Raw genomic sequence first — 26,952 nt, forward strand, 5'->3', positions numbered from 1 at the left:
TACCCTCTCCTCCTGAGTGGCCAGGGCTGCATACCTGTTCACAAGGGGGATCTGAGCAGGCACAGCGATAGTCTGAACCACCTTGGCCCTGGACTTGCCAGGAACCTGCTGCCATCGTTTAGTTGGGCATTTTGCAGGGGGTCTCTCCCGTGGATTCCTGGCCCTGCAGAGAACAAAAAAACATATCAATTTCATCCTCTGCCACCCGAATCCCCCACAGCCTGCTCACCTCAGCCTGGACCTCTGCAGTATTTTACAGAGTGACTTTGGGATTTCTTTTATCAGGGATTTTTCAGCTTTCCAATAGGGAACACCTGAATTCCTGCTAGGGAGGCCAACGGCAGGATCTTGTCTGCTCAGACTGGCACCTGGGACCGAGCTGGCTGTGGCTGACCACCTGGCCAAGTGGGGTCAGGAGAACGTGCTTTGATAGTACAAAGCAGGCCACCACACTCGGAACATCTTCCGGGCAATAGTTGCCCAGGTGGCCAGGAAGGGGGCACACGTGGCAGTAGTGCTGCACAGAGGCCAACCCTACAGCCACACCTCACTGGCAGCTGGCCCAGAGGGGAGATGCCTCATCCCGCTCTGGCAGGTGCGCAGCAGGTCACAGCCAGGCCGCAGCCCCCACTGCCAGACTGCTGCAGTGGGTAGAGGGTGCAGGGAACTCTCGGGGTTGTTTCAGCAGTCCAGCTGGCACAAGGGGCAGTGTCCCCAGGTATCAATTGGCTGGGCCCCAGAAGCTCCTGAGAGCGAGTAGCCCTGAGCTATTTGCCAGGGCAGCTTTTTGTACTGCTGGGGACAGCACAGGTGCTGGGCTGGGCTCTAGCTCCCCCTGGCTGCAGATCCAGGAGGAGCCAGGCAGGGTTATTTTGCCCCAAGTGGCACAATTTGCTCCACAACAAAGCGCATGTCTGAGCATGTGCGCTGGGGCAAAAAGCCCTGGCTCAACTTTGCACCGCTTCTATTTGAGCTGCTGTAAGCGCATGTGCTTGCATGTGTGGACGTGCCCCATGGGATTTCTTTTGGCCCAATCCTCCAATTCGTCTAGGTCATTCTGAATCCTAGCCGTACCCTCCAGAGTATCTACTACACCCTCCAGCTTGGCGTCATCCACAGACTTGCTGGGGGGTGCAATCCATCCCATCTTCCAGACCATTAATGATCTGAATAAAGATATTGAATAAAACCACTCCCAGGACTGACCCCTGGGGCACTCCACTTGATAGAGGTGACACTCCAGCAAGTGGACTCATCATCATTGTTGCCCTTCCCTGGGCCTTCTCTAGTTCTTCTATATCCTTCTGGAGGTGCAGGGACCAGAACTGATCACAGGATTCCAGGTGCAGATGCACCATGGATTTATGAAGGAGCATCACAATACTTTCAGTTTTGTTTCCAATGCCCTTTTAACAATCCCTAACATTTTCTTTGCCTTTTTGATGGTTCTTGAGCCCTGAGCTGATGCTTTTGTTGAACTGTCAACAGTGACTCCCAGAGCTATTTTCTGCGTGGCAACAGGTAATGTAGAGCTCATCACAATGTAGGTGGAATGTAGGTTATTTTTGCCCATGTGCATCACTTCGCATTTACCTCCACCGAAGGTCATCTGACATTTAAGTTGCCCATTCACTCAATTGTGCCAGATTCTTCTGTAGTTCCTTACAGTCTGCCTTGGTCTTTACTGCTTTGAATAATTTTGTGTCATCTACAAATTTGGCCACCTTGCTACTCACCTTCTTTTCTAGAGATTTATGACTATTAAACAGCCCTGGTCCCAACACAGATTCCTGGGGAGTCCTGCTGTTTATTTCTTTCCAATCCTGGAAACTGACCATTTATACTCTCTCCTTGCTTTCTATTTTTGAGCCGATTTCTAATCCATGAGCGGACATTCCCTATAATCCCATGACTTACCTACTTTAGTTAAGAGCCTCCGATGGGGGGGATCTTGTCAAAGGCTCTTCAGAAATCCAAATATACTGTATCAATTGTCAACTGCAGCCAATCCACCTGCTTATTGACACCCTCAGGGAACTCTAGTAGGTTGGTGAGGTGTGATTTCCCTTTGAAAAGCCATGTTGATTCCTTCCCAACAAGTCATGTTCATCCATGTTTATTCTTGTTTCTATCGGTTGTCCAGGAACAGAAGTTGCAGGGGTTGCTTCACTGCCTAGCAACTGGCCCTGCCCCTTGTGAGGACTTCATGGAGTAGTCCACCCCCCTCAACCCTAGGAGCCTCACCGTTGCCCCCCTGCTTCAAAGTCTGTGGCTGCTGGATGCACCCCCACAGATGCCAGGTACTCTCCCACCTCCAGGAGGGGGTGGGGCATTTTCTGCCCTTCCTGCAGGAGACCCACATGCCCCTGGCTGCTGAAACCAGCTGGCAACTGGAGTGGGGAGGACAGAGTCTACTTCAGCCACCCTGTAGAAACATCGTGTGGGGTGGCCCTCCTGTTCTCCCTGGGCCTGCAGCCAGAGATCAAAGTGGTGCCACATTGCCTGCTCCATGTCTCAGCCCAAATATAGGGGATTCCTCCTAAACTGGTCAACGCCAATACTGCTCTTCAAGACTTGGGGAAGACATGGTTCTACCAGCTGGTAACCAATGATATCAGCACCCTGAGCCGTTATGAGTGCCTGGTCCTTGGCAGTGACTTTAACATTGCCCTCAAGCTGCAGGACTGAACTGTCAGGGAGTGGAGCCAGGCCACTGCAGACATCCTGGTGGGGTGGAGGGTGAGGAGGTGGAGATGGTCATTACTGAGCACTCCTTGATGGATGCCTGGTATACTTGACACTCTTCTGACAACACCACATCCCCCCTTGTAAAGGTAGAGAAGCATTAAGCAGACCACCCCCTGCTAAGATCCTGCCCAAGCCCAGACCTCTGGCATTCGGCCAGTCCCTTTCAGTCACTGTTACTTAGCCAATGCTCAGGTTGCTTTGTGGCCTGAGTGCCTGGAGCTGGCCTACTAACACCTCAACAACCACCTGCTGAAGGATGTGAGCTTTGAGGCTTCCTTCTAGGAGTTCTGGTTGGCCTGGCGTGAGCAGTAGTGGATCTTTCCCTTGGTGAGATTTGGAGAAGGTGTATGTGAGGCTTTGGTGCTACATCTGCCCCCAGGGGCTCACCGAGCAGAGGGACATAGCCAGAGAGCAGCTGGAGAGGGAGGGATTGGTGCTGGAGAGGTTCTTGTCACCAACCCAGATCAACTCAAAACCAGGGTGTCTAACCAGGGATAGTGCTGATCAGCAACCAGCCGGTCCGGTCCACGCTCTAACACTGCTTCAACACCCTGTCCGTGCTCCTGGCCAGCCTTCAGAGATGGGCACTGAGGTTGTTCCGGCCAGCATGTCGCTGGGTTTCTGCAGGTGTCCTGAGCCTCCCTTTGCATGAGGTAGGGCAGGGTCTGGTCTGCATCCACACCCACAGCTGGTAATTGCGGGGGGGTGCCCCATAGGACATGCCATCCACCACAACCTCCAAAGACTCTGATATGACCAGCAGCTTTTCTACTTGGGAGGCCTACCTTTGCAAGACCTTGGGGAGCTGCCAGAGTTCTACCAGGACCAGGTATAGATCGGTATGTCACTGGACTAGAGAGACAGTGTAAGACCTGTGCTTTTGGGAACAACACAGTCTTAGATTAGAGGGAGGATTATTTGTGGCATTGCAGACACTGCATTATAAGAAAGGCTGTTGTGTGAGGGAGACTGTGCCTAGAAAAGCCTACCCAAATGTGCAGGGCAGCAGAAGCAGTGAAGGCCCAGGCTGCAGAGCTTATTGGAACAAAAAGGGTTTCCAAGGCCAGAAAGAATGTGGCCAGAAAAGGAATGGGGAAGAACAAGGCTAAGGGAGAAAGAGCAAACAAGAAGACAAGTAGCAAGTGTGAAATGTTGCATTGCATTTGGAGAGCTCTGTTTTAACGGAAACTGAATCATTTTGCCAAGCATTCCAGTTCCCCAAAACAAAATCTTCAAGTGTATGGAGTTGAGAGCAATACCAGAAGTGTGTGTGTGTGTGTGTGTGTGTGTGTGTGTGTAATATGTGTATGTGTGTGTACACATGTCCTTGTGTGTGTCATAGAATTGAGCCAAATCATTGAGTGGGAGTGGATTGTATCATGGCAGTGCATAGGACAATGGTTTAATTTCAGATAGAAACTGGAACTCAGATAAATCTCTTATCAGGGTACAAATAAAGAAAATGAAAACCAAGACCAAAAGGGAGTCCAGCAAACATCAAAATAACTGGCTACTCAGAGAACTGCCACCCAGGTGGACAGAACATGGATGAGCTCTGCCTCCAGAGCTAGTTCATACCAGTGTTGCAAGGTGCACGGAGCTGGGCATGCCCAGTGTTGTACAGTACTGGAGCCAAGTTGAGAGTAGCCAGCCCCGCCCAGCTGGAGGTTGAGAAGGCAGCGCGTGGCAGCCAATCCCTTGGTCTGGTGCAGCAAGTGCCTGCACGTGACCCTTGTGAAACCACAAGTGGGTGAAAGCGGGGGAAGGGAACAGGTGCAGAGCTGGGAAAAGTTGGGAGGAGCATGGAGTGGCCCTCGCAGAACCCAAGAGAACGAGAACCATCTCTCTGGCTCTAGCCTGGGTGCAGAAGCATCTCGTCTGCAGCCACTGTAGGCTGGGCTGGAGGGAGATGATGAGCAGGAGGCAGCTGGGGGAGAGTGGCTTGGGGTGGGGAAGGGTGTGGGAGAGGCTGATCTACAGCCTGGCAACCTCCTGGGTGGATGGGCTGAGCCCTGAACCCAAGTGAGGCAAGTGGGTGCTAAAGCCTGCAGTGCCCAGCCAGGAAACAGGTGATGGGTTGGGGTGAGAGGTTAGTGAAGGGGGTGGGCATTGGATTTGGGGGGCTGGTGGTTGTAGATACCTCATTTGTGTGGTAATGGGGGCGCTGGGAGCAACTATGCTGCTCTGCTGGGCAATCTGCTGTTTGGCTCTTGGGGTGCCAGCCTTGGCCACTGGCTCCCACTTCCTACCTGTTTTATTGCTGTCCTGGGTGTGAAAGGTGCTGAGTGTGGGGCCTAGCACCTGCCAGAGCTGCAGCTGAGTGGCAGGAGAGCCTAGCCCATGGCGGGGGCTGAGCAGTGGCTCCATGGGAAGCTAGGCATCTCCCCAACCTGCTGTAGATGAGGCCTTGTGCAGCTGCCCCCTCATTGGCATGTGCGGAAGCTCTGGGGGGATGTATCCTTCCCCTGCTAGTTCCCTCGCCAGATGCTGTGCACTGGCACACACTGGTGCTGGGGGCTCATGGTTCACTGGTGGGTGAGCAGCTCCGTGGTCTCCCCCACCCCTTGCAGAGGGAAATGGTGTGTGCCCAGCCTGGCAGCAGGACCATGGAGATGTGCATTAGTCCTTGGCCAGTTTCCCCAGGGAGTGGGGTGGGAGCACTGGAGTCTAGCGGGGCTGTGCTACAAAGCCCTGGTCTTGATGGAGGGATGGGCTCTGTGAGCAGTGCCGGGCAGTGGGGCCTGGCACATGCTGGGTGGGGGCAGAGCATCTCCCTGCAGCCTCAGAGCCCTGCTGGAGCAGGGCACTGGGAGCTGAGTGCTCAGCTGCTGCCATCTTCCTGCCAAGCATCAGCCCCGGGCCAAAGCTTGGGGCCGTCCTGTGCCGGCAGCTGACGTGTTCCCCTTGCTTCCAGCTGGGGCTGCACCATGCTTGGATCCAAACCTGGTGATGGGTCACGTCACAGGCTGGGTATGAACCAACCCCAAATGCAGCAGGGAGCAGCACAAGCCTGATGCAAAGTGGTGCTGATTCTCACCTCTGCCATCAGGCCTATGGCAGGTAAAATGGCTGCTGTCTCCACATGGTTGGGTATGCCCTGACCATCAAACCAGGCACGGTTAGAACCAGCATCGTGGGACCAGTTGGGTGTGAACCAGTCCCGGGGGCAGCGCAGGCCTGAGCCAAAATGGCAACAACTCCCTCTCCTATGGGGCCTGAAAGCAGGCAAAATGGCCGCCATCTCTCACCTCTGCCAAGAGGCCTGAGGCAGGTCAAATGGCTGCCATGTCCACTCAACCTGGCCGCAACCTGACCAGAGCAGCACAGGCCCAACAAGGCCTGGGGGAGCCAGGGTGGGGCAGCCCAAACGATATAGGTTCGTGCCAGTGCCCACTCCAGTATCCGCTGTTCTGTCCCTGCAGCCTGGGGCTCTGGAGATGTTGGTGCTCGTCAGGCAGCAGTTGCTGGTTCCCGTCCGACTGGGGCAGAGGCTGCGCCGTGCTCTGTACTGTGCGCTGCACCCCCTGGCCGTGCACCTCGGCACTCTCCTGGTGGGTGCTGCCTATGGGCTGTGGGTGCTGTGGCTGGTGCTGACCAAGGGGCTGTGGCAGGTTAGCTCCTAGGATGCGCACGAGACCCCCCCACCATGCCTCGTGGACACCTCCTACGGGGAGCACTACTACCTGTAGCTCAAGCTGCATCGCAAGGGCTGGATGGAGGGCACTGAAGCCACTATGGGAGGGTCCTCATACCATGGCTCCTCAGTAACCCGCCTCTGGGCTGAAATTCATGGTTGAGGCCTCTGCTGAGTCAGCTTTCTGGGCTCTCATGCTGTGGCTGGGGGTCTGGGGTAGGGGAGCCAGGGCACACCCGCAGTCTGTGAGACCCTTGCTGCAGGGTCTGAGCTGGGAAGAAGGCTGAGGTGGTGATGGCTCCTTCCTGTGCTATATGGAGGGTCTGTGCGAGTTACCCAGGGGACTGTGCCTGTCTCAGTAGAGATGCTGTGGCTTATATGGGGCAGCAGGGTTTGCATGGCAAATGGTGTGACCCTTCCCTTTCCCTGCCTGCAGGGCTTGGGGCTGCACTTGCACTACATCGCAGCCGGCCCGGAGAGGGCCCCGCTCCTGCTGTTCCTACACGGGTTCCCCCAGAACTGGTAGGTCCATTCAGCTGCTCCAGGGTGGGGGTGGACAGGGGCACAGGAATGGAGATGGGTGATGGGCATGGGGCTTTCCTCTCCTCTGAGGAAGGTTTCCTTTAGGGACCGGCTGAGCTTGGTTCCTGTGTGCCAGGCGTTGTGGGTACAAGGAACAGATGGGGGGGGCTCATGGGGGGCATGGGCAGCTGCTCTGGGGTGTGGGGGGTGGCAACCCAGGTGGTGGGGGCAGCGGGGACTCAGCCATGCTGCTGGAGAGATTGAGGGCACGGCCTCTGGGCGGAGCAAGGGCGTCCAGAGGGGAGCGGTGCAGTCACTGTCATGTGGGATGCTTGTGCCAGCCTGTCTGGCAATAACTGCCCGGTTTGGCCCAGCCCCATGCCAGGCCTGGCCCAGCCTGCCAGGCTCCGGGCCGTGGTGTAGGCTTTGCAGGCTGGGCCTGTGATTTGGGCTGTGGGGAAGGGGCAGAACTCACCCACACAAGGGGGATCCTGTTGAGGCAGAGGCTCCTGCTGGCTTTGGGGATTGGGGTCTGACAGGGCCTCTGGAGTCTGTCCCTGAAGCCAGGCCCAGGAGCTCATGTTGCAGGGGAGGGAGATGGGGGGAGGGGTGCAAATATTCAGCCTACCAGCCCCAGTTGCTACTTCTGCCCTGATGCCAGCAGAAACCTTGTGGTGAGGGGCAGATCCCCCATGGGGCTCCATCTGTCACAGTCCAGCCTCCTGCCCTGACAATTCTGTGGGCAAGGAGGCCCCCCCACTGACTGACCCACACGCGTGTGAGCTGGCCTGTGCCAGGTTCTGCTGGCACCACCAGCTGCAGGAGTTCAAGAAGTGGTTCCAGGTCGTGGCACTGGACCTGCGGGGCTGCGGTGCCTCGGACGCACCCTCCCAAGAGCAGGACTGTGCATTAGAGGTGGTGGTGGAGGATGTGTGGGAGGTCATCGAGGAGCTGGGCACTGCCAATGAGAAGGGTGAGTGTGTGCTGTGGTTGGGGGCTGCCTTGGGGCTTGGGCTGGGCAGGGAGTAGAGGCTGCTTCAACCCAACCCAGGTTGGGGCAGGACTCTGCTGTGTCCCCTTTTCCCCACACACAGTCCTGCCCCAGAAGGGGCAGACAAGTCCCTGCAGCAGAAGGGACCCCCATGGGAGTGGAGAGAAGGGGCAGAGCAGCTTCCCTGTCCAGGGCGAAGACGGTGGGGAAGGGAATGGGAAGGGCAGAGGGGGTCCCCAATGGCAGTGGGTGCTGGTCTGGTTCTGACTTGTGATCAGTCTAGCCCTTCTGCACTGCTATCTCTGCTCCACCCCATCTGTCCATGTGTATGTCTGTTTGCCTGACTGCAGGGGCCACCAGGGCCATTGTGGTGGGACACGACCTGGGCGGTTTCTGCACCTGCCTCTTGGCCACCCAGTACCCCAAGCTGGTGGAAAAGCTCATCCTCATGAACGCCACCCAGCCCTCCTTGTTCCTAGGTGACTCCCTAACCCCTCCCTTACCCCTCCACCCTGCCTCTGGGCCCAGCAGAGTCGGGGCTGGTGGCATCTCAGCACAAGGGCTCCCCGCCCCTCAGAGGCTGGGTCTCCCTCCCAATCTCAGACCCTGAGCCCCGCTGGAGCCAGGGGATCCTCCCTCTACCTGGGTTCCTGGGACACACTGGGGTGGTGGGTCCTGTGACCTCATGGCATCTGTGTGCCCCTCTCTGCAGAGTACCTTTCGCTCCACCCCTTGCAGCTGCAATGCCTCTCCTACATGCTCCTGTTCCAGCTCCAGAGCTATGCTGAGCGCCTTCTGAACCTGGTTGACTTTGAGGTGAGAGAGGGGTGAGGTGGGGGGGCGAAAGGGGATGGGTAGGAGGGTAGAGGCGTTGGTAGCTCTTGTTTAGCCCAGGGCTCCATGCTGCTGCCCCCAGTACTCCAGGTGCAGACTTGGGGGGAGGGTCAGCCCATACATGCACAAGAGCTGGGGGGGCTTGGTTGCAGCACTGGCTGCTAGGGCCCTGGGGAGGTGGAGGAAAGCAGCTTGTCAAGTACAGGATGTGCCAGGGCCCTGGGGCAGAGGCTGGTCTCAGACAGGCTGGTACCTGACACTGAACAAGTACAAATGGCTAGCCCCCTATCAGTGCTATTCCTGCCCCCTTCTGCTCCCTGCAGGAAAGTCTGGGAGGGGAGATTCCCCCCCACACACACACGCTCACACTTAAGAGCTCCCCAGCAGGGTTGGGGCGGCAGGGGGGAGAGGGGGTGCTGAATCCTGGGATTTCTCTGAGCCAGGGTTTTTGCCTTCCGAGCTGGTGCTTTGGTGATTGCTGGAGAAGGAGCTCATTAACACCCTGTGCTGAAGACACCTGGGAGAGCAAGGTTCCAGGAGAAGATGGCATCATGGGGGTGGGGAAGTCCCAGCCTGTGCTGGGCAGAGTACTCAGGGCTAGTCCTGGTGATAGGCCTGGTAGGGAGCTGCCCAGGTGCTGGAGAGCTTCTGGAGGGATCTGGAACAGTCCTCTCCTCACGTGACACTCACACCAGCCTGTCTGGCAACAATCACATGGCCTGGCCTCATGCAAGGCCAAGCCTGCCCAGCTCCAGGGCCACCAAGCAGATGCTTTGGGCTGGGCTGCATGAGCCAGACTTGCTGTCCTGTGGGTGCAGGGGAGCTGAGATCAACATGGCTGTGGCCAGGGAGTTCAGTGCTCCTGCCCACTCTCTTGGAGTCCAAACACAGTCCAGGTAGATCACAAAGCCACTCTGGTCTGGCTCCTGTGTTGGCCCTGCGTGCCTCCCATCTGTCTTTGAACTGGGGCAGGGTGTTCTGCGGTGTGGCAGCATGTGTGCCGTCCAGGCTGGGGGTGGGAGAGGAAGTGCCCCTGGCTCATGGAGCCCAGCACCTGCTCTCAGAGGCCCTGTATAACTGTCTCCTGCAGAAGCCACTCCAGCTCCAGCCCCACAAGTTTTCTCCTGCCCCATGAAGAGGCACTGCGCTGCTAGGAGTGCAATCCCCGGTGTTCTTCTTGCCTGCTGGGAAAGCATATTTGACGTGCCCATGTGGAATAAATAAAATTACCGCAAGGTGTATGGATAATGGGTTCAATTACTGCAAGCATTATGTAATTATAGCTGGATCAGTGTCAGAATGGCAGGAGGTTTCTCCTGGGGCTCCACAGGGTCTGGTGCTATCTGGTGCATCATGTTTAATAATGATTTGGATGCCAGAATTGAGAGCTTCCTGAGCAAATGTGCAGATGACACAAAACTGGAAAGTTTGCAAACAACTGAAGGATGGGAGTAGAATTTCATAGCTTTCATAGACATTTGGGTGGAAGAGACCTCAGAAGATCATTGAGTCAAACCCCCTGCCCCAGGGGCAGGAAGTCAGCTGGGCTCATAGGATCCCAGCAAGAAAAACATCCAGGTCTTGACAGATTGGAGAGCTGGGTTAGAGACAACAGGATGAAGTTCAGTGCAGACAAATACAAGGTGCAGAAAGAATAATCTAAAGTGCAAATACAAATGCTGACAATGGGTTGGGTGGTAGCACTGCAGTGAAAGAGCTGAGCATTTTGGGGGACCTTAGACTTCACATGAGTCTGAAATGTGATGTAGCTATGCATGTAATTTTGGGCTCCAACTAAAGTTGTATTAGACATAAGATAGGGGAGGTGCTCTTGCCTATTGCTGATGCAATGGGGAGAACATGTGTTCCCCGCCCCTCCCCCCCAGATTTCTACACTGACAGCAGGGCATGGGGCGCACAGCTGCAGTCTGGTCAGAGCCAGGGCCCAGCAGCAGTTGGGGATGGCAGCAGCAGCATGATTTTGGCACCAACAGCAGGGTGTGGGGTTGCAGCCCAGCTGGACCTAATGTCCAACTGCAGCAGGGGCAGTGGTGGTGGCTGCAGTGTCAGTGCAAAGTTGTGTCCCCCCACTGCGGTGGCAATGTGATTTTGTGCTCCCTCCCCCCCCCCACTGGCAGCATTTATGCATTGCCTATGATCTTGCCATTGCTTAGTGCTGGTTAGGCCTAATCAAGAGCATTTTGTGCAGTTCTGGACTCTGAATTTTAAAAGGGATGTGGAGAAATCGGAGAGGACCCAAAGGTGAGTGAGTAAAATGATGAAGACCTTGGAAAGAGAGCCATAGGAGGAGAAGCTGAGAGAACTAGGTATGTTTAGCTTGCAGAAAAGGTGCTTATGATAAGGAGTGGGGGTGGGAAATGGACATAATAGCTAGGGTTTCCAACTGCATGTAAATTTACTGACAGTTGGTTTAAAAAAAGTCTAAAAATGTCTGTCAGTAAAATCCATAAACAAAGTTAAGCTGCCCGTGAAAACACAAGGCTGCTGACTGATGCACTTGAGGGAAGCTACTTCTTGGAACAAGGCTGGAGAACCAGTTTCATTGAAGGACAGACAGACTACAGCAATGCCACTACCTGGATTCCTGGGACACATTGTGGTGGTGCATCCTGTGACCTCATGGCATCTGTATGCCCTCTCCCTGATGTCTGAGCAGCAGAGCATCACCCTGCAGCAAACCTTCTCTCAGGGCTTTGTAAACCTCTCCCCCTTAGCGATGTGCTGCTGCTGCATCCAGTCCTGTAATACTTCAGGAAGTCCATACCTTGGTTGGGGTGAGAGTGAGATTGGTTGATGGTAAGGTGTGGGGGTGGGGAAGGGCTCAATATGGTGCAGGGTTTGGTCAGGATCATCAGGGTGTGGGGATGAATAAGGAACTCCTGAGACAGGGACATCATGGTGTAAAATCATTCCTGTAGCTAAGCAGTGTTGCTGACTCTGTCTCTGTCTGTCTGTCTCTCTTTCTCTCTATATATATATGTATGTATATGTACATATGTATGTACGTGTGTGTGTATATATGTGTGTGTGCGCACACACACACACACAGAAAACTTTTTACTAGCAACAAAACTTTTAACTATGCTTAGTGTTAAAGACCTAAATTTGAACGCAGACCTTCTAACGGGGGCCTGGCAGCAGAGCAGGGCCTAGCAGAAGAGTTATGTTTTAGATTATGTAAAACATATATCAGTTAAAAAAAAAAAAAAAAGCATGTGGCTAAAAAGTTTGGTTCTCAGTACCATGTTTGCAGACTGTCAGTGAAAAAAAAAATTCTTGGTTTGCCAACTGTGCTGAGAGCAATCTACAGATATCTGAAGGGCAGCTTTTTCTCCTTTGCTGAAGAGAGCAGGGTGTAATGCAGTGGTCATGTCTACATGTGTGCTGTACTGTGGAGAAGACTAATTAGCTGTGGAGTAAAGTGTCACCATCGACACATGCAATGGTGTTAGGCTGCAGTAAGCTAATTAACATTGCTGTAAGATAGTACTAGAACAGCTGGCAAGTGGCAGTGCCCAATGCATATGGTGTCTGGTGGGGCCCTGGTTCCACCCAGCCCTGGGCCGCTCTCCCTGGGTTGAGCTGGGTAGTGCCATGGGGGGGTTGTTGTCTTCTTTCTTGGTGTCTTTGTCCCAGTGTCCTGCTTTGCTTGCTGGCTTGGTAATAAAGGTCTGTTGTCACACAGGGGTGACCCCAATGGGCTCTATCTATTGACAGCATCTGTGCTGGGAACAGGGCCCAGTCAATCTCTGAGGGAGCAGGGCTGGGAGTTCCCTGTTAGGCAGCAGCTAATTGCAGTAGGTACTGCCGACTCCCAGACCCCAGCCCTGTGCTGACCTATGGTTGCCAGTTCTCTAGGGAGACATCTCATCCATGTCTGTCCAGCTCACCCCACTCCCTGGGCTATGTGACACAACTGGGGGGATTGGTGAACATGGCACTAATCATTGTGGATGTGAGGGTCATGCATCTCTCCAGGCAGCATTGCATAGGCACAGTTACCATTCCTGGTGCTGGGATTGCCTTCCTGCTCTGCATGTTTGCAGCACCCAGTAAAGGGCAAAGACTGATTACCTGCTAGCCTGACCTTTGGGCTTTTATCTCTATCCTCTGGTGAACCCAAGTGGAAGATGGTGCCTATGTCAAAATGTGGCACATCTGAGAAAACTGACTGCAAGGAGAGATGGAGAGCTGCTGGCAGGGGCTGTTACTCCCTCCATCCCCAATTCAGTTATGCTCCTAATGAGAAGTAAGCGCTGAACCCAACTTGGGTGAAGAAGCTGTCCCCTTGACCCTTGCAGAAAGCAGGGGAGACTTGTGTGAAGGTGAAGGGTGGGAGTGGGGGTGTGTGGACAGGGGACAAACAGGAGTAGCACTTTCCTGGGACTTTTGTTCCAGATGCTTTTGTCTATGCTGTTCTTCTCTTCCCCATCTTGTCCTGACCACAGTTTTCTGAATTACTTTTCTCCCCACCTCACTGATTCCTATCTGTGCCAGTAAACCTTGGCATGTTGAGTGTATTCACACACTGGTTTTCACAAGGAAGAGGTAATAAATGGCTCCTTTGAAAAAAACAGCCTTGAGGGCTCCTTGGCAAAAGGGAGGAGGGGAAGTGAGCCAAGGCAGCAGAGTTCAGCATGAGTCACAAAGAGTCATCATAAGGAAGGAGGTGGGGTGAGAAAGTGCAGTCTGCTCTGGGATGCTGGAGGACCTGGCAAACGTTGTCACCCTATGTATGTCTTGCCACACATTCAACTGAAAGCCTGATATAAACAAGCTGCAAAGACACCTTACATTTAACAAGCAACATCTTTGAGGCTGGACCACCATTTTTAGACTCATTTCTGGGTGATAAATTGCTTGAATGTGTAGCATGTTACAATTTATTTCATGCTTAACACCTTAATCATGAGTTAAATATAACATCTTCCAGGGACCTAAATCAACAACTCTATGACTGTACATTTCACATGAAGTTGCTAAGGAAATACTGTTATGCCGCAAGCTATTAATAGTAGCAACAGTAGTTGCAGGAACATATTTGAAATTTCGAGCTATTAAATGCATGCTATCAATTGTGAGGGAATACTGGTGATTATGTAATAAACTGCTAATACCAGCACCTGTCCTAGCAACTCTTCTGTACTGTTAACGAGACTATTAATTAATGCATTTACCCCCTGAAAAAGCTTCTATGGGGACATGCCTAAGCCAGAGCCTCCTAGCACAGGGTTCAGCAATGTTTTGCAGGGTGGCTGGGGTTGGGGGGGAGGAGGATTAGGGCAGCGGTCTCTTGAGCGTAGCTTAGCTGTGTGTGCAGGCTGCTTGCAACCTGGTCAGTGCTATCAGAGCTGGAATCAGTCACCATGCTCCCATAACACGCTCAGTTCCACTGGTACTGCTTCTCCCTGCCACCACACGGCTGGAGGCCTCTGCTGCAGAAACACCACCAAAGCCCGCCCTGGTTCCACAGGTCAGATAAAATGGCTCCATGGGCCAAGCTGGCCTGTGGGCCGTAGGTTGCCAATCCCTGTATCAGCCACGTTTCTTTTGGGTCAAACCCCAGGCTTTGTGATCAGGCCAAGAGGGTTGTTACACAATTCACAAGTAAAATGAATGTCCTTATTAAACCAATGTTGATAACCTGCAGGGCATGTTGTGGGCATAGGAAATTGAGAAACTGTAACAGGAATGGAGCCATCCCACATTTTCCAGCATGGATTCAGATGCAGGATAGAAGAGTAGGCCTGAGGCTGGCCAGGGCTGTAAAATAGGTCACGCCTCTAGAAGAACATCAGTAGGCACGTGAGAGGAGATTACTTGGGAGAGGTTAGTAGCAGAAGCTGTGAGCAGTGCTTGACCATAGCCAATATATTTGCCAACACTTCCGTCCGTTACCCAAGTACCAGTATGTGAGACCTTGTCTTCCTGCTGAACATTTTTATATGAATAGATACACTCCAAACATTGCCTGGATCAGCAAAAGGTACTCTGCTTTATCTATTGATCCTGTACTTCATGTTTTCCTTCTATTAGACCAGTGGTTCTCAACATTATTAGACTTGTTAGACTCAAGGCACCCCTCGGAAAAATCTCAAGTCTTAGCTGCCACTCATTCCATTACTGTGAAAAAATAATAGAGCAATAAAGTTTTCAGAAAACCCACAATAGGTCAAAATGGTTTTGACCCTGGATTCTTATTTGAAAGCTCTAGGTTGAACTTGTGAATTATGGGTAGGTGTTTGCACATCTAGCAGCACTAATATTGTACGGCACCCTTAGAGGATCTCATGGCACACCAGGGGGCTGTGGCACCTTGGTTGAGAATCCTGTATAGACTAACTGGATCAACTGCTTGAAACCAGTCAATAGCTAAATTCATTGATATTGCATGAAAGGATGTTGTCCTGCACATGCAGTGACTGAATTTTCCACCAGCCCCAAGAATTACAGCTCCTCTTTTGTGTTCATTGGGGAGGGGCTTGTGGCATCCTTGACCTGGAGAAGGGTGGATCTGCTGGGTTTGGTGTAGCTGGGTTGCCTAATGGGTGGGGCATGAGTTTAGTAACTACAGCTGCTGGACATGAAAACAAAGTGGATACAAAACTGGCTGGATCATCAGGCTCAGCGGATAGTAATCAAGGGCTTGATGTCTAGTTGGCAGCTGGTATCATGTGGAGTGCCCCTAGGGTCAGTCCTGGGGCTGGTTTTGTTCAGTGTCTTCATCAAAACCTGGAAGATGACAGAGTGCACCCTCAGTAAGTTTGCAGATGACACCAAGCTGGGACGATTCGGAGGATTGGGCCAAAAGGAATCTCACAAGGTTCCTTTCCTGATCTGCCATGTCCCGAGGCTGCCTGGGGCCTCACATCATTCATACTTTAACAGACAAATTCTTTAACAGCCAAGATGCAAACACCACTGATCTGTTTTGATTTCCATATTTTTGTGTAAACATAGCTTTGTTATTTGGGGTGACTACAGGGTACATGGAAAAAAGGCTTAGAATCATAGAATCAAAGAGAAGTAGGTCTGGAAAGGGCCGCAGGAGATCACATCTAACTTAAGCCCCTGCTCATAAACCATCCCATCCAAGTGTGTGTCTAACAGAGTTTTTCTAACATTGTGTTAAAACTTAAAAACTCTCTTTTACAATTCTCAGGCACAGTGTCCCAAAGCATCATTTCCCCTCTTGGGGGGAAGCCAACCGTTGTTTTTTTCTTTGTTTACCAGCCGCTGCGACCCGTGGCCACTGGGAACGGTGCCCTGCTTGCACTTCAGCAGAGCGCTGCAGAGATTTTCGGAGCAAGCAGAGAGGGTCCTGCAAAGCCTTGCTCGAGGCGGAGTCCTCAGTAGTCAGAGTGCAACGCAGCAGCTGACTCTCCAAATCGGATTCGGCCAAATCGAATTGAGACAGTGATTTGAATAAACAAATCGAATCACTATCCCCCGAATCAGCCGAATCCAAAGCGAATATCAACCGCTTCCCACAGGCCTAATATAGAATTACAATTACAGTTCAATTCCTTTCCATGAGAAAGCAGATACTGAGTGTAAGGCAGGTGATTATGCACCCACCCTCCCTGCCTCTTTCCCCCAGTGGGGTGGAGGAAATGGTCACCTCCTGGTGTCTGAACTTAGATTGTAATTGGCTACAAAACAAGCTGTTCTTGTAAGCTATGGCCATGGCATTGGCAGAGAGCTTGGGTTGCACCGGGGACCTTCCACTAAGGAAGGTGATGAGGCTTGAGTTTCTCCTCTGAACTGCGGAGAAAATAAAAGGTCTTTCCCCCACCTTCCTTCAGTCTGTAGCATTACAACGCTACTGATGCTTTTATGCATAGCACACTGATGCATAGCAAACACTTCTTGCCCTCCTCCTGGTTACTGACCTTCAGGCTGTAGCATTCTTTACAATGATGCTTCACTTTCTGCTGAAATCAAAATATTACTTAATGTCTTAGATTTCATAAATTTCATAGACATCAGGGCTGGAAGGGACCTTGGAAGATCATCGAGTCCAGCCCCCCGAAGGGCAGGAAGTCAGCTGGGGTCATAGGGTCCCAGCAAGATAAGCATCCAATTTGCTCTTGAAGGTGTTCAATGTATGCTCTTGAACCACCTCCGATGGCAGGCTGTTCCAGACCTTGGGGGCTCGGACAGTAAAGAAATTCTTCCTTATGTCCAGCCTGAAACAGTCTCGCAGTAGTTTATGACTGTTCAACCTTGTCATGCCTTGGGGCGCTCTGGTGAACAAACTTTCCCCCAGATCCTGGTGGTCATCCCTGATAAACTTATAGGTGGCTATCAGATCACCCCTGAGCCTGCGCTTGTCCAGGCTAAAGAGCCCCATGGCTCTCAGCCTGTCGTCATAAGGTCTGTTTTCCTGACCCCTGATCATGCGCATGGCTCTTCTTTGGACTCTCTCAAGCTTCTCCACATCCTTTTTGAATTGCGGAGCCCAAAACTGGACGCAGTACTCCAGCTGCGGCCTCACCAAGACCGAGTACAAGGGGAGAATGACGTCCCGGGATTTGCTCAAGAAGCATCTATGGATGCAAGCCAGCGTTTTGGTCGCTTTACTAGCCACAGCATCACATTGCAGGCTCATGTCATCTTGTGGTCTTCCTCTGGTAAAATCTGGAAAAACCTTTTAAAGGTTTTTTAATGCCTTTTGTTACTACCTTCTTGGTTGCTGGCCAAAATCTCTGTGGGCCAGGTAGTTGGCTCTTTGCTCCACTTGCCCTATGCCTTATACCTCTTGGTTGCACTGTTGTAACTTTGGAATCGTTGCTGGGGGAAAGCTTCTTCCTGTGTGAGGAAACCCCTGCCTGCTTCCCAGCCTTTTCCTTGGGAGCCAGGAACACATTAAATAATATTTTGATTTCAGCAGGAAGTCAAAATCTTACCTTATAGCTATCTATCTCTTGTAAAATCTGAAAATACCTTTTTAAGGTTTTTTAAAATCCTTTTGTTAATACCTTCTTCTTAGGTTGCTGGCCAAGGCCTCCCTTCCATTGCACCCTTGGCACCCTCCCTAGCTCCCTCTTACCCCATGGCTGGGGCTCTTAGCACCGTGGTGCTAGCATGCTCCCTCCCTTGCAATTCCTTCATGGTTGGCAGAAGCTGAGGCGCTTTAGCCCGACCATCAGATCTATTTACACAAGTTCTCCAAGCCCACGTAGTCTTCTCGTCCTCCTCCTGGTTACTGGCCATGTCCTGCATCAGTACCAGCTGGGCAAGTTGTGCAAGTGCATTTCATTCATTGTTGCAGAATTTGCTGCAGAGGGCCCAGGTTGCAGCGGGGGACTTCCACTAAGGAACCTGCAGGACTTCCATTAGTTTTTCCTTTGAATGGCAGAGGCCTTTTCTTGGTTGCTGGCCAAGACCTGTATGTTCCAGGTAGTAGGCTTTTCGGCCCACTTGCCCTGTGCCTTGCACCTCTCCATTGCAACTTTCTACCTTTGGAATCCTTGCTGAGAGAGAGCTTCTTGCTGGGTGGTGAAAACACTGCCTGCTTCCTGGCCTTCTCTTTGGGAGCCAGGAACACAAGCTGAGGCTTCTTCACTGGCTTTGGCACGAGTGTCAGCACTTGCCTTGTGCCTATATAGACCTCTTTTTTGCACCCTTGGAATATTTTTCCATCAGTGCTGGCCACAAACTCTTCTTGTTGGCTGTTGGTGGTGGGAATTGAATAGAACAGATACCTAGCCTCCCTCCCTGCATCTTGCCCATTGACCACTTTTGTAAACCAACCAGTCAGTACTGTTGATATAGGATTTCAAGCTGGGCAGCTTCACTTATTTGCTGTGGTGTGCACAAGTTCTCCAGGCCCACATAGTCTTCTCGCCCTCCTCCTGGTTACTGGCCATATCCTGCACCAATACCAGCTGGACAAGTTGTGCAAGCGCATTTCATTCATTGCTGCAGAATTTGCTGCAGAGGGCCCAGGTTGCAGCGGGGGACTTCCACTAAGGAACCTGCAGCTTAGTTTCTCCTCTGAATGGCGGAGCCCTTCTCTTTGGTTGCTGACCTTCGCCAAGATCTCTTCGCCCCACTTGCCCTCTGCCTTATACCTGGAAAGCGTCTTAGAGTGTGGGGAAGACCCTGACTGCTTCCTGCCCTTCTTCTTGGGAGGAGTGGCAAAAGCTGAGGCTTGTTCACAGTTTGGCACAAGCAACACCTCTCCGTTCCTTAATCTCAAAAATTCTTCCTGGTTGCTGGCCAAGACCTCCCCTCCATTGCCCACTTGGAACCTTGCAGTTGGTGCTAGCCACAAAACCTTGTTCTTGGTTGCTGGCTGGCCAAGATCTCTTCTTCGGCCCACTTGCTCTCTGCCTTACACCTCAGCAACTAAGCAGACACGTCCTGACCTGACCTCTCTCTGTTGCACACTTGTAACTTTGCAATTGGTGCTGGCCACAAGAAGCCTGCTTCTTGTTTGCTGATCAAGACCTCTAGCTCCCTCTTGCCCCATGAGTGGGGCTCTTAGCACCCAGGGTGGTGCTCTGGCATACTCCCTCCCTAGCAAGTCCTTTGTTGTTATTGGACATGTCTCAGAAAATGCACTTCTGCACTGGAGGAAATCGCTACATAAAATCCTCATAGACTACTGTAGCATGTGTACCTTTAAAAATAATTCTTGCTACAGTAGTCTATGAGGATTTAGATTTTAGTTTTTCCATTAAAAAAAAAGTGCTTTCCTCAGGTCATGGTAAATCTGTACCAGGACTGTGGGCTCTTCACTCCACTTGCCCACCTCTGCACCTACCTCTCCATTGCAGCCTTGTAGCTTTGGAGTCATTGCTGCTGGGCACTAAGCAAGCTGTGCTCATTGCAGTGGCAGAGGGTTCAGGTTGCACTGGGGACCTTCCACTAAGGAAGAAGATGAGGCTTGAGTTTCCCCTCTGAATTGCGGAGGAGATCTTGGTTGTTGGCCAAGACCTCTGCGGTCTGAGTAGTGTTGTCTGCTTCCCACCTTTCTCCTTGGGAGGTGGCAGAAGCTGAGGTTTGTTCACATGCTTTGGCACAAGCATCAGTACTTGCCCTGTGCCTTGCACTTCTCTGTTCCTTATTTCTGTCCCTTGCAAACCTTCTTCTTGGTTGCTGGCCAAGAAGCAGGTTACTTCTCATTCTAGGTAGTAGGCTCTTTGTACAACTTGTCCCGTGTCATACACCTCAGCATCCTTCCTTGGCCCTTGTGCCTCTGGAGTTGGTACTGCCACAAAGCCTTCTTCTAAGTCTGAGGCCACTTGCTCCAGGACCTTGGTTGTCATGGGTGACTTCAATTACCCAGGCATCTCGTGGGAAGATCACTCACCAAAATCTGAGTGGTCGCAAAGCTTTCTCTCATGCGTGGATGACCTCTACCTGACTCAAGAAGTCTATGGGCCAAAGAGAGGCAAAGCGCTGCTCGACCTGGTACTGGCTACGGGGGACGACCTAATAAGCGACCTAGTGATCAGTGGGAAGCTGGGTGACAGCGACCATGAGCTGATCACCTTCACCATCCGCCGTAAAGCTGGCAAGTCAGTCAGCAACACAGAAGTCCTTGACTTCAGAAAAGCCAACTTTGACAAGCTCAAGAGGCTTGTCGGTCAGGCCCTCAGGGACCATGACCCCAGGGAGATGGGAGTTCAAGAAGAGTGGTTGCTTCTCAAGGAAGCAATCCTCAATGCACAAGCTAAATTTATTCCAACACGGAGGAAAGGCAGCAAGAAGGCACAGCAGCCCTCCTGGCTCTCTAGGGACCTAGTGGACCTCCTGCAGCTAAAAAGAAAAGCCTACAAAGGATGGAGGACGGGATTCACCTCCAAGGAGAATTATTCTGCACTGGTCCAGTCCTGCAGGGAGCAAACCAGGAAAGCCAAGGCTGCAACTGAACTCCAACTAGCTTCAAGCATCAAGGACAACAAAAAGTCCTTTTTCAGATATGCGGGGAGCCGGAGGAAAAGCAAGGGCAACATTGGACCCCTGCTAAACCAGATGGGGCAACTGACAACTGACACCCAGGAAAAAGCCAACCTATAAATGGGTACTTTGCGTCAGTCTTTCATCAGTCCCATGGGATGCCCATGCCTGCTGTGGGACAGGGAGATCTGGGCACTGGGGATCCCCTACCCTCCATCAATGCTGACCTCGTGAAGGAACACCTTGAGAAGCTGGATACCTTCAAGTCAGCTGGCCCTGACAATCTGCACCCCGGGGTACTCAAGGAGCTGGCGAGCGTCATAGCCCAGCCCCTGGCACGGATCTTTGAAAACTCCTGGCGCTCTGGTGTAGTGCCCGAAGACTGGAAGAAGGCCAATGTGGTACTGATCTTCAAGAAAGGGAGGAGAGTGGATCCATAGATTCATAGATTCATAGATGCTAGGGTCGGAAGGGACCTCAATAGATCATCGAGTCCGACCCCCTGCATAAGCAGGAAAGAGTGCTGGGCCTACATTACCCCAGCTAGATACACATCCAACCTTCTCTTGAATACCCCCAGGGTAGGGGAGAGCACCACCTCCCTTGGGAGCCCGTTCCAGAGCTTGGCCACTCGAACTGTGAAGAAGTTCCTCCTAATATCTAATCTAAATCTGCTCTCCTCCAGCTTGTGGCCATTATTTCTTGTAACCCCCGGGGGCGCCTTGGTGAATAAATACTCACCAATTCCCTTCTGTGCCCCCCTGACGAACTTATAGGCAGCCACCAGGTCGCCTCTCAACCTTCTCTTGCGGAGGCTGAAAAGGTCCAGTTTCTCTAATCTCTCCTCATAGGGCTTGGCCTGCAGGCCCTTAACCATACGAGTGGCCCTTCTCTGGACCCTCTCCAGGTTATCCGCATCTTTCTTGAAGTGCGGCGCCCAGAACTGCACGCAGTACTCCAGCTGCGGTCTGACCAGCGCCCGATAGAGGGGAAGTATCACCTCCTTGGACTTATTTGTCATGCATCTGCTGATGCACGATAAAGTGCCATTGGCTTTTCTGATGGTTTCATCACACTGCCGACTCATGTTCATCTTGGAGTCTACTAGGACTCCAAGATCCCTTTCCACTTCCGTGCCACCCAGCAGGTCATTTCCTAGGCTGTAGGTGTGCTGGACATTTTTCCTCCCTAGATGCAGCACTTTGCATCTCCTTGTTGAACTGCATTCTGTTGTTTTCTGCCCACTTGTCTAACCTGTCCAGGTCTGCTTGCAGCTGTTCCCTGCCCTCCGGCGTGTCCACTTCGCCCCATAGCTTAGTGTCATCTGCAAACTTGGACAGAGTACATTTCACCCCCTCGTCCAAGTCGCTGATGAAGACATTAAAGAGTATCGGTCCAAGCACCGAGCCCTGCGGGACCCCACTGCCCACACTCTTCCAGGTCGAAACCGACCCATCCACCACGACTCTCTGGGTGCGACCCTCCAGCCAATTCTCCACCCACCGGACTGTGCAGTCATCCAAGTCACAGCCCTTTAACTTGTTCACCAGTATGGGGTGGGATACCGTGTCAAAGGCCTTCCTGAAGTCCAAGTATACGACATCCACCCCTCCTCCTGCGTCGAGGCGTTTTGTGACCTGGTCATAAAAAGAGACTAGATTGGTCAGGCATGATCTACCTGCCACGAACCCGTGCTGGTTTCCCCTCAGCATAATTTGTCCTGCCAGGCTCTCACAAATGTGAGCCTTGATGATTTTCTCAAAGATTTTGCCAAGGATGGAGGTGAGACTGACTGGCCTATAGTTACCCGGGTCCTCCTTCCTCCCCTTCTTGAAAATGGGAACCACATTGGCCCTTTTCCAGTCCTCCGGGACTTGACCCGTGCGCCACGAGCGTTCAAATATTCCCGCCAGTGGCTCTGCAATGATGTCGGCCAGTGCCTTCAGTACCCTCGGATGGAGCTCATCCGGGCCTGCCGACTTAAAGGCATCCAGTTCCTCCAAGTGACCCTGCACCACCTCAGGGTCCACGCATGGAAGTCTGGTGCCTTGCTGCTGCCTCCCTACACTCCCAGTGAGAGACTTGTCATGCCTCTCACTTAGGAACACTGAGGCGAAGAACTCGTTGAGGAGTTCAGCCTTGTCCCCTCTGTCCGTCACCAATTGTTTCTGCCCATTTAGCAGGGGTCCTATTCCTCCCTGGGCCTTCCTTTTACTCCCTATATATCTAAAAAACAATTTCTTATTGTCTTTTACTTGGGTTGCCATCCTCAGCTCCATGGTAGCTTTGGCCTGTCTAACTGCCTCCCTACAAGCACGAGCAGAAGAGGTATATTCCTCTTTGGTGATCTCTTCCTGTTTCCACTTTTTATGTGCTCCCCTTTTGGCCCTTAGTCTGCCCTGGATTTCTCTGGTCAGCCAGGGAAGCCTCCTGGCCCCTTTCCCTCTTTTACCTCGCACGGGGATCGTCTCGCTTTGTGCGAGAAGGATAGCTTCCTTAAGGCACAGCCACCCTTCTTGGGCTCCCATCGTTTCAAAACTGCTACTCTGCAGTGCATCCTTCACTAATCGCCTGAGTTTGCTGAAATCAGCTTTCCTAAAGTCCAGCACGTTCACCCTACTGGTTACCTTACCCACTCGACGCCTTATGTTGAATTGTACTTTTAGGTGATCACTGTCCCCCAGATGGCTACCGATCTGTAGGTCCCCTACTATGTCATCCCCCGTTGCCAATACCAGATCCAGTAAGGCATTCCCCCTAGTGGGACCATGTACCTCCTGCGTCAGGTGGAGGTCCTGTACACAGGTTAGAAACCTGCGTGAACGGTGGGACTTTGCTGTCTGTGTCTCCCAGCAGATGTCCGGGTAGTTTAGGTCCCCCATGACCACCGCCTCTTTAGCTTTTATGGTCTCTGAGAGTTGCCTCAGGAGCCCCAAATCTATTTCTTCCCCTTGATGTGGGGGTCTGTAGCAGACCCCTACCACCAAATCCTTTTCTCCTTGCCCCCCATGTAGCCTAACCCACAGTCCTTCTACTTCCTCATCCTTTGATTCTGTCTTGATGAGGGTTGATGTATATTGCTCCTTAACATAGAGCGCAACCCCTCCCCCCCTTTTCCCCACTCTGTCCTTTCTGTACAATCTATAGCCCTCAATATGTACCGCCCAGTCGTGGGATGGATCCCACCAGGTTTCCGTCAGCCCCACTAAGTCGTAGTCGTTTAGTGCAACCAGGAGCGCTAGTTCATCCTGCTTGTTCCCCATGCTCCTAGCATTAGTATATAGGCACTTGAGCCCTGTGACTGGTGCTTTTGCTACCCCCTCGCTCCAAGTCCTAAAGGGCTTTTTGTCCCTAACCTTCCCGTTCCTTACCTGTGCCGTATTGCTGTCCACCCCCTGCCTTTCACGTTCCCAAAGCTCTCTTTCTTCAGGCTGGGCTGTCCTTGTGGGTGCCACCTGGTTTGGTGGTCCACAGCCTCCCCCACCCTCATCTTCCCCTCCCCCCGACGAGCCTAGTTTAAAGCCCGCCGGAGGAGATCCGCCAACCTGGAAGAAAACACACGCTTACCTTTGGGGGACAGGTGAAGCCCATCCCAGCTGAGCATGTCCCTCGTTGTAATGTGTGGGTCATTGTCCAGGAAGCCGAAGCCTGCCTCGAGACACCACTGCCGAAGCCGCCAGTTGGTCTCTCGGATGCAGTTCTCATGCCGTCTTCCACGTCCGTTCACTGGTAGGATGGAAGAGAATACCACCTGTGCACCAAATTCCCTCAGCACGCTGCCGAGAGCCTGGTAGTCCGCCATCAGGTGATCGGGGGTTCTCCTGGCCGCATCATTAGTACCCACATGGACAAGGACCATGGGGTAGTAATCGGTGGGCTTGATCCTGGCCTGGATTACCTCCGTCACATCCTGAATCTTAGCTCCAGGCAGGCAGTAGACCTCTCGTGCTGAAGGGTCCTGGCGACAAATGGGCCCTTCCATACCTCTCAGGATGGAATCGCCTATGACGAGCACGCGTCTCCTCCTCTTCTGGGTCCTCTCGGATCTCTTGATCTGTTTGGAATGTGAAGAATGTGGCATTTCTTCCTGCCCAAGGGTTTCCTCCTCCCTTTCCATCTCCTGCAGAGTCGCCAAGGCCTCGTACCTGTTCTCCAGTCGGACTGGAGAAGCTTGTACCTGCTCGCTGCGAGCCGCTCCGGTCCTGGCTGTGACCGTCTGCCACTCTGCCGTGGAGGTCCTTCCCTGGGCTGCTTCTTCCTTGGGTGCCTGGTCCTGCAGGGAAAGGAAATAACTGTCAATTTCCTCCTCCGCCTCCCTGATCCCCCTCAGCCTGCTAACCTCCTCCCGGAGCTCCCTCACCTGTGCCTCCAGAGCCCTAAGCCGGGCACCTGCCGGACAGGTGTGGGGGCTCCCAATCTCTGCCCCCCCCGGCCCTGCTGGGGATCCCCCGCAAGCTGGGAGGTAGGGGGACATCAGCTTCCCCATGGGCTCGGTCTGGGTGGAGGCCTCAGACCAGCCCCGGTTAGCCTTGTCCCCCATTAGCCTGACTTCTATCCTGGGGAAGATCTTAGAAAAGTTTATTAAGGAGGCCATCCTTGATGGACTGGCCCAGGCTAACATCCTAAGGGATAGCCAGCACGGGTTTGTTGCGGGTAGGTCTTGTTTGACCAATCTCATTTCCTTCTATGACCGGGTGACCTATCACCTGAACGAGGGAGATGAGATTGATGTCATATATCTTGACTTCAAAAAATCTTTTGATCTGGTATCCCATGATCACCTCTTGGCCAAACTGGCCAGTTGTGGCCTTGGCTCCACCACAATCTGCTGGCTGGGAAATTGGCTTCGTGGTCGGACCCAGAGGGTTGTAATTGATGGCAGTCACTCATCGTGGTGCCCTGTGACCAGTGGGGTCCCTCAAGGCTCTGTCCTTGGACCCATACTGTTCAACATCTTCATTAATGATGTGGACATTGGAGTCAGGAGTGGACTGGCCAAGTTTGCCGATGACACCAAACTTTGGGGCAAAGCATCCACGCCAGAAGATAGGCGGGTGATCCAGACTGACCTGGACAAGCTCAGCAAATGGGCGGACGAGAAGCTGATGGTGTTTAACACTAAAAAATGCAAGGATCTCCACCTTGGGAGGAAAAACCTGCAGCTTCCTTACAGGCTCGGCAGTGCTACGTTGGATAGCACTACAGAAGAAAGAGTCTTGGGGGTCATCATTGACCACAAGATGAACATGAGCCTGCAATGCGATGCTGTGGCTAGTAAAGCAACCAAAACGCTGGCTTGCATCCATAGATGCTTCTGGAGCAAATCCCGGGACGTCATTCTCCCCTTGTACTCGGCCTTGGTGAGGCCGCAGCTGGAGTACTGCGTCCAGTTTTGGGCTCCACAGTTCAAAAAGGATGTGGAGAAGCTTGAGAGAGTCCAGAGGAGAGCCACGCGCATGATCAAAGGTCAGGAAAACAGATCTTACGATGACAGGCTGAGAGCCATGGGACTCTTTAGCCTGGAAGACCGTAGGCTCAGGGGTGATCTGATGGCCACCTATAAGTTTATCAGGGGTGACCACCAGGATCTGGGGGAACGTTTGTTCACCAGAGCGCCCCAAGGGATGACAAGGTTGAACAGTCACAAACTCCTGCAAGACCATTTCAGGCTGGACATAAGGAAGAATTTCTTTACTGTCTGAGCCCCCAGGGTCTGGAACAGTCTGCCAGCGGAGGTGGTTCAAGCACCTACATTGAAAACCTTCAAGGGTAAATTGGATGCTTATCTTGCTGGGATCCTATGACCCCAGCTGACTTCCTGCCCTTTGGGCAGGGGGCTGGACTCGATGATCTCCCGAGGTCCCTTCCAGCCCTGATGTCTATGAAATCTATGAAGTCGCTGGCCAAGACCTCTTTGCCCCACTTGCCCTGTGCCTTATGACACCTCTGCGTTGCACCCTTGTGTTTTTGGAGTCACTGCTGACCACCAAGTAAGCTGTGATCGTGAGCTATCCTTGCTGTGGCAGAAGTCTCGGGTTGCAGGTGGTGCCTTCTTCCCCACAAAAAGCTTGAGTTTCTCCTCTGAATTGTGGTGGCCTTCTTGGTTGCTTTGCCTGGTCTCTGCCTTAGACCTCTTACCCACCTCCTGGTTAGCTTTGACCACTGCAGTGGCAGAAGCTGTGGCTTCTTCACTGGCTTTGGCCCGAGCATGAGCTCAATTCACACAAGTTCTGCAGGCTCATTTCATATAGTCTTCTTGCCCTGCACCTGGTTACTGACCATGTACCTACCA

At 52.6% G+C, this 26,952-nt stretch overlaps 1 protein-coding gene and 1 long non-coding RNA gene across 2 annotated transcripts; one reads left to right on the plus strand and one right to left on the minus strand.

Annotated features, from left to right (window-relative positions):
• Positions 1-5,830: 5,830 nt before the first annotated feature.
• On the plus strand, positions 5,831-8,726 carry LOC149858630 (epoxide hydrolase 4-like). The gene is made up of 6 exons (XM_090061566.1): positions 5,831-5,866; positions 6,171-6,359; positions 6,819-6,904; positions 7,702-7,877; positions 8,246-8,374; positions 8,608-8,726. Exons 1-6 carry the CDS (start codon positions 5,831-5,833, stop codon positions 8,724-8,726), a joined length of 735 nt encoding a protein of 244 aa, XP_089917692.1.
• Positions 8,727-22,223: 13,497 nt separating this feature from the next.
• Positions 22,224-25,105, minus strand: LOC149858631 (uncharacterized). Its single transcript, XR_016443893.1, has 4 exons — positions 24,806-25,105; positions 24,559-24,714; positions 24,228-24,386; positions 22,224-22,297 (listed from the first exon to the last, which is right to left on the minus strand). It is a non-coding gene; the product is annotated as an uncharacterized LOC149858631 (long non-coding RNA).
• Positions 25,106-26,952: the final 1,847 nt, after the last annotated feature.

The sequence above is a fragment of the Crocodylus siamensis genome, chromosome 8 (genome assembly GCF_052110815.1).
Source record: "Crocodylus siamensis isolate JL-2025a chromosome 8, ASM5211081v1, whole genome shotgun sequence".
Lineage (NCBI taxonomy): Eukaryota > Metazoa > Chordata > Crocodylia > Crocodylidae > Crocodylus > Crocodylus siamensis.

Coding starts and splice junctions, on each gene's coding strand:
- LOC149858630 (XM_090061566.1), top strand. CDS start 5,831: ATGGTTGGGTATGCCCTGACCATCAAACCAGGCACG. Junction 6,360..6,818: donor TGACCAAGGGGCTGTGGCAG/GTTAGCTCCTAG, acceptor CCCTGCCTGCAG/GGCTTGGGGCTGCACTTGCA. Junction 7,878..8,245: donor GGGCACTGCCAATGAGAAGG/GTGAGTGTGTGC, acceptor GCCTGACTGCAG/GGGCCACCAGGGCCATTGTG.